The sequence below is a fragment of the Oncorhynchus gorbuscha genome, unplaced genomic scaffold (assembly GCF_021184085.1).
Source record: "Oncorhynchus gorbuscha isolate QuinsamMale2020 ecotype Even-year unplaced genomic scaffold, OgorEven_v1.0 Un_scaffold_933, whole genome shotgun sequence".
Taxonomy (NCBI): domain Eukaryota; kingdom Metazoa; phylum Chordata; class Actinopteri; order Salmoniformes; family Salmonidae; genus Oncorhynchus; species Oncorhynchus gorbuscha.
In genome coordinates this window covers 30,783-36,272 of record NW_025745885.1, presented here as the reverse complement: position 1 = coordinate 36,272, position 5,490 = coordinate 30,783, and the positions used below count along the sequence as shown (strand labels likewise).

The following is a 5,490-nucleotide window of genomic DNA, read 5'->3' as shown; positions in this document are numbered from 1 at the left end:
TCAGTTTGTAGAGTCCTGTCAGTGTGTAGAGTCCTGTCAGTGTGTAGAGTCAGTGATTAGAGTCCTGTCAGTGTGTAGAGTCCTGTCAGTGTGTAGAGTCCTGTCAGTGTGTAGAGTCCTGTCAGTGTCAGTGTGTAGGGTCCTGTCAGTGTGTAGAGTCCTGTCAGTGTGTAGAGTCCTGTCAGTGTGTAGAGTCCTGTGAGTGTGTAGAGTCCTGTCAGTATGTAGAGTCCTGTCAGTGTGTAGAGTCCTGTCAGTGTGTAGAGTCCTTTCAGTATGTAGAGTCCTGTCAGTGTGTAGAGTCCTGTCAGTGTGTAGAGTCCTGTCAGTATGTAGAGTCCTGTCAGTTTGTAGAGTCCTGTCGGTGTGTAGAGTCCTGTCAGTGTGTAGAGTCCTGTCAGTGTGTAGAGTCAGTGATTAGAGTCCTGTCAGTGTGTAGAGTCCTGTCAGTATGTAGAGTCCTGTCAGTGTGTAGAGTCCTGTCAGTGTGTAGAGTCCTGTCAGTGTGTAGAGTCCTGTCAGTGTCAGTGTGTATAGTTCTGTTGTCAGTGTGTAGAGTCCTGTCAGTGTGTAGAGTCCTGTCAGTGTGTAGAGTCAGTGATTAGAGTCCTGTCAGTGTGTAGCGTCCTGTCAGTGTGTAGAGTCCTGTCAGTGTGTAGAGTCCTGTCAGTGTGCAGAGTCCTGTCAGTGTCCGTGTGTTGAGTCCTGTCAGTGTGTAGAGTCCTGTCAGTGTGTCGAGTCCTGTCAGTGTGCAGAGTCCTGTCAGTGTGTAGAGTCCTGTCAGTATGTAGAGTCCTGTCAGTGTGTAGAGTCCTGTCAGTGTGTAGAGTCCTGTCAGTGTCAGTGTGTTGAGTCCTGTCAGTGTCAGTGTGTAGAGTCCTGTCAGTGTCAGTGTGTAGAGTCCTGTCAGTGTGTAGAGTCCTGTCAGTGTGTAGAGTCCTGTCAGTGTCAGTGTGTTGAGTCCTGTCAGTGTCAGTGTGTAGAGTCCTGTCAGTGTCAATGTGTAGAGTCCTGTCAGTGTGTAGAGTCCTGTCAGTGTCAGTGTGTAGAGTCCTGTCAGTGTGTAGAGTTCTGTCAGTATGTAGAGTCCTGTCAGTGTGTAGAGTCCTGTCAGTGTGTAGAGTCCTGTCAGTGTGTAGAGTCCTGTCAGTGTGTAGAGTCCTGTCAGTGTGTAGAGTCCTGTCAGTGTGCCGAGTCCTGTCAGTGTGTAGAGTCATGTCAGTGTGTAGAGTCCTGTCAGTGTGCCGAGTCCTGTCAGTGTGTAGAGTCATGTCAGTGTGCCGAGTCCTGTCAGTGTGTAGAGTCATGTCAGTGTGTAGAGTCCTGTCAGTGTGTAGAGTCCTGTCAGTGTGTAGAGTCCTGTCAGTGTGCAGATGTAACAGTATAATTTTTTTAACCGTCCCCTCGCCCATACCCGGGCGCGAACCAGGGACCTTCTGCACACATCAACAACAGTCACCCACGAAGCATCGTTACCCATCGCTCCACAAAAGCCGCGGCCCTTGCAGAACAAGGGGAACTACTACTTCACGGTCTCAGAGCAAGTGACGTAACCGATTGAAACGCTATTTAGCGCACACCACTAACTAAACTAGCCGTTTCACATCCGTTACACTCACCCCCCTTTTGACCTTCCTCCTTTTTCCGCAGCAACCAGTAATCCGGGTCAACAGCATCAATGTAACAGTATAATTTTAAACCGTCCCCTCGCCCATACCCGGGCGCGAACCAGGGACCTTCTGCACACAACGACAACAGTCACCCTCGAAGCATCGTTACCCATCGCTCCACAAAAGCCACGGCCCTTGCAGGGCAAGGGGAACTACTACTTCAAGGTCTCAGAGCAAGTGACGTAACCGATTGAAACACTATTTAGCGCACACCGCTAACTAAACTAGCCGTTTCACATCCGTTACACAGAGGGAGAGTAAATACTGAAATAAAAGGTCAATAAAGATACAAGGTTAACTCGGCCCACACAGCTATTTTGTTAGCTATTTACGTCAGAAATAACAGCGGTAACATTTAGTGAAAACAGAGCAAAAATAAACCACAAAATTATCACAAAATATCAAAGTTGGGTCGGAGCAAAACGGTGGCCATCCAGTACGGCGCCATCTTGATGTGTGTTCTAATGTGTGGTGCTGACCAAGAGCCAATCAGACTCTGGATATGGACACACATGCCTTGTTCTAGCCGGCTAGTCAGAACCTTAACCATCAGCAAGAAGTACTATTGGGTGAGGGCATCCACAGACGACCTCTCAGACGAGCTCTAGCTAGCCACTTTTACAACACCACTGCCCCGGAGCCACCATTACCAACAACTTGTATCAAATCTAAATCATTGATTCCCTTTCACATATGATATTCTAATCTAGATTAATATTTGCGAATTAAATATTCATAATTATATTCATAGAAATCAGGAATGTAGCCTATTCATTCAGTCGATTCTGTTGCAAAACCTGAATTTGTCCAATAGAAACTCCAAACAGAATCGGCGGAATGAATACAGCCCAGGTTACAATATGTACCGACAGAACCGATCTATGAATTATATTTCTATGGCGCGGCCCTCATTACCATGACGTGGCCCTCTGGTCGGAAGCGACAGGACCGGAAACCTGCGTCACACATCAGAAAGGCAAACTGAGTCTGCGACGAACTAAATTACACATCAGCGAGAAATAACGTAAGGAATGCATTGGTTGTTTTTTTTGCTTGAATGTAGTCGAATGATTTATTTATTTTATAAAATCAAAGGCCGATTTTGCCGGCGAGTTGTGCTTTGCAACGTTGGCCACTGATGAAAACATGATCATAGCTATCCTCATTTTGTAACGTCAGGATCGTCTTAATCATGTTATCAACTATTCATAATGTGCCAATTATTAATTACCAGTCGGCCAACCATCCATGTTTTGCTAAGCTGCCTAGCTAATAGTCTAATGAGTATTTAGGTAACTAGTGTCGTATTTTAAACAACGGCATGGGGGGGGGGACTAAATCTCCGACTTCAGTGTGTTCAAAACCCCTGGGAACGTGTTACTCCGACTGGGGAACAAAAGATTCAAAGTTCATCCAAATGGGGACTTCGGGTTTCCGACCTCAAGTTAATAATAATAATATAATAATATATGCCATTTAGCAGACGCTTTTATCCAAAGCGACTTACAGTCATGTACAACATTGTAGTTTTCCGAGTTCAGTTGTTTTGAACGCGGCATCAATCTATTAAAGGAGCTACTGGAGTTTTACTCCAGACATTTCCCCGATACACAAACGTAGTCGCTACATTTTGAATGCTTAGCAGGACAGGAAAATTGTCCAAATCACGCACTTATCAAGATTACAAACCCTGGTCATCCCTACATCCAGCGTCTCAACAATTACTTCCGGGTCGCGGAATAAATGTCCCTCGCGTAATAGTATATGTATTTATTCATGATGTCATAGTATATTTATTTATTCATGATGTATGGAAAGTAATTGTCTAAACATGAACAATGATTCATATTTAAGTGACATTTGCATAAAATTTGGGTTTTTAAACTCCTTCCAGAATGGTGATGATATGAATGCCCCCCCCCCCCCCATTCCACTCCTTACAGAATGATGGTGATAATATGTATGTCCCCCCCTCCAGAATGGTGATGATATGAATGCCCCCCCTCCACTCCTTACAGAATGATGGTGATAATATGTATGTCCCCCCTCCAGAATGGTGATGATATGAATGTCCCCTTACAGAATGATGGTGATAATATGATGTCCCCCCTCCAGAATGGTGATGATATGAATGTCCCCCCCCCCCCCTTCCACTCCTACAGAATGATGGTGATAATATGTATGTCCCCTCCACTCCTTACAGAATGATGGTGATAATATGTATGTCCCCCTCCAGAATGGTGATATTATGTATGTTTCTGCCCCCCCTCCAGAATGGTAATGATATGAATGCCCCCCTCCACTCCTTACAGAATGATGGTGATAATATGTATGTCCCCCTCCAGAATGGTGATGTTATGTATGTTTCTGCACCCCCTCCAGAATGGTGACTGACGTGCAGCTGGCCATCTTTGCCAACATGTTGGGTGTGTCTCTGTTCCTGCTGGTGGTTCTATATCACTATGTAGCTGTCAACAACCCCAAGAAACTGGAGTAGAACTGCCCTAAAGAGGAGGTGAGGATTGTGGGAAGGATGTAGCCAGAGATCCCTCTCTACCATATTGTTTTCTCTTCGAGTGGGAGCAGGCTCCGTTCTCAAATAGGGAGCCGAATATGGCTCGAGCATGTACCTCAATTCAAGTATTCAATATTCAAATGTAGCCCGAATTCGCCCAGTATCCAGACTGCCAGATCAAGTCCTCATACTAGCTAGCTTAAACAGAGCTTCATGGACTGGTGTTGGACAACAAAGAAGCTGATTGGCTGACTATCCTGTTGTCCAATGTGACATAATGGCTGCTGTGAATGAGGATGAAAATGGCAAAGTTCTTTAAAAAAAATCGAGCGGTATTTCAAGCTTCTTGATTTGGCAGTCTAGATACTGGGTGAATTCGGGGTACATTGGAATATTGAATACTTGGATTGGTGAGGCTGTGGCTTCATCCCATATGGCACCCTATTCCCTTTTTAGTGCACCACTTTTGACCAGGGCCCAAGTAGGCAATAGGGTGAAATGTGAGACGCACAATCTGACTCTTGGCCTGTCCTCACAGCTGGCAGCTGAGGGGGACCAGAGAGAGACGCAGTGAAACGCCTCTCCTCACAGGTGGCGGCTGAGGGGGACCAGAGAGAGACGCCTCTCCTCACAGGTGGCGGCTGAGAGGGACCAGAGAGAGACGCCTCTCCTCACAGGTGGCGGCTGAGAGGGACCAGAGAGAGACGCCTCTCCTCACAGGTGGCGGCTGAGGGGAACCAGAGAGAGCAGCAGCCTTTTCTTCATTGTTCATCTTTCCTCCTTCCCTGTCTGTCTCTCCCAGCCTGTACAGGAGTGTTTTCTAATAAAATGCCTGTCAACAAATGCCTATCAGTTTGGTGATTGACTGAAAAACCTTGTTGGCATTTCTAGTAACATTAAGTGAACACACATTACAGTACTGCAATACGTGCACTCCGGATGGAATTCATGGATTTTGGCCAGCCGGGATTCTAGACTGCAATTCCTACTAGCCTGGGTCAAAAATCGGTGCCATGGGATATTTGGGAAGACAAAAAATGTAGCCCGGTCTGGAAAGAGCCAGCCCCGGTCTGGAAAGAGCCAGCCCCAGGCTCTTAAATTCCATTCCATCCCTGTGTACACTATGCACACACAGCTTTCTGCAAACATTCAGTAACTGATCTACTGTTGAAGTCCTTCTATACAATTATTTTATGTCAGATAGCACGATGGCCATCTGTAATAATTGTTGTAGGCCAGATAGCATGATGGCCATCTGTAATAATTGTTGTAGGCCAGATAGCACGATGGCCATCTGTAATAATT

At 46.0% G+C, this 5,490-nt stretch overlaps 1 protein-coding gene across 3 annotated transcripts; it reads left to right on the top strand.

The window, feature by feature from the left end:
- The first annotated feature begins 2,683 nt into the window (after positions 1–2,683).
- LOC124020832 (dolichyl-diphosphooligosaccharide--protein glycosyltransferase subunit 4) lies at positions 2,684–5,032 on the top strand. Of its 3 annotated transcripts, none has more exons than XM_046336112.1 (3): positions 2,684–2,694; positions 4,053–4,185; positions 4,724–5,032. In XM_046336112.1, the coding sequence occupies exon 2, from the start codon at positions 4,054–4,056 to the stop codon at positions 4,165–4,167; it is 114 nt and encodes a 37-aa protein (XP_046192068.1). In that variant the 5' UTR covers positions 2,684–2,694; position 4,053; the 3' UTR covers positions 4,168–4,185; positions 4,724–5,032. The 3 variants fall into 3 exon arrangements, 1 of the variants encoding a protein (XP_046192068.1); XR_006836157.1 differs by lacking the exon at positions 2,684–2,694 and having other exon boundaries at positions 4,054–4,185; positions 4,724–4,819; positions 4,863–5,032; XR_006836156.1 differs by lacking the exon at positions 2,684–2,694 and having other exon boundaries at positions 4,054–4,185; positions 4,724–4,862; positions 4,906–5,032.
- The last annotated feature ends 458 nt before the right edge of the window (positions 5,033–5,490 follow it).

Bases quoted from the DNA above. Each gene is read 5' to 3' on its own strand.
- LOC124020832 (XM_046336112.1), top strand. From the start codon at position 4,054: ATGGTGACTGACGTGCAGCTGGCCATCTTTGCCAACATGTTGGGTGTG.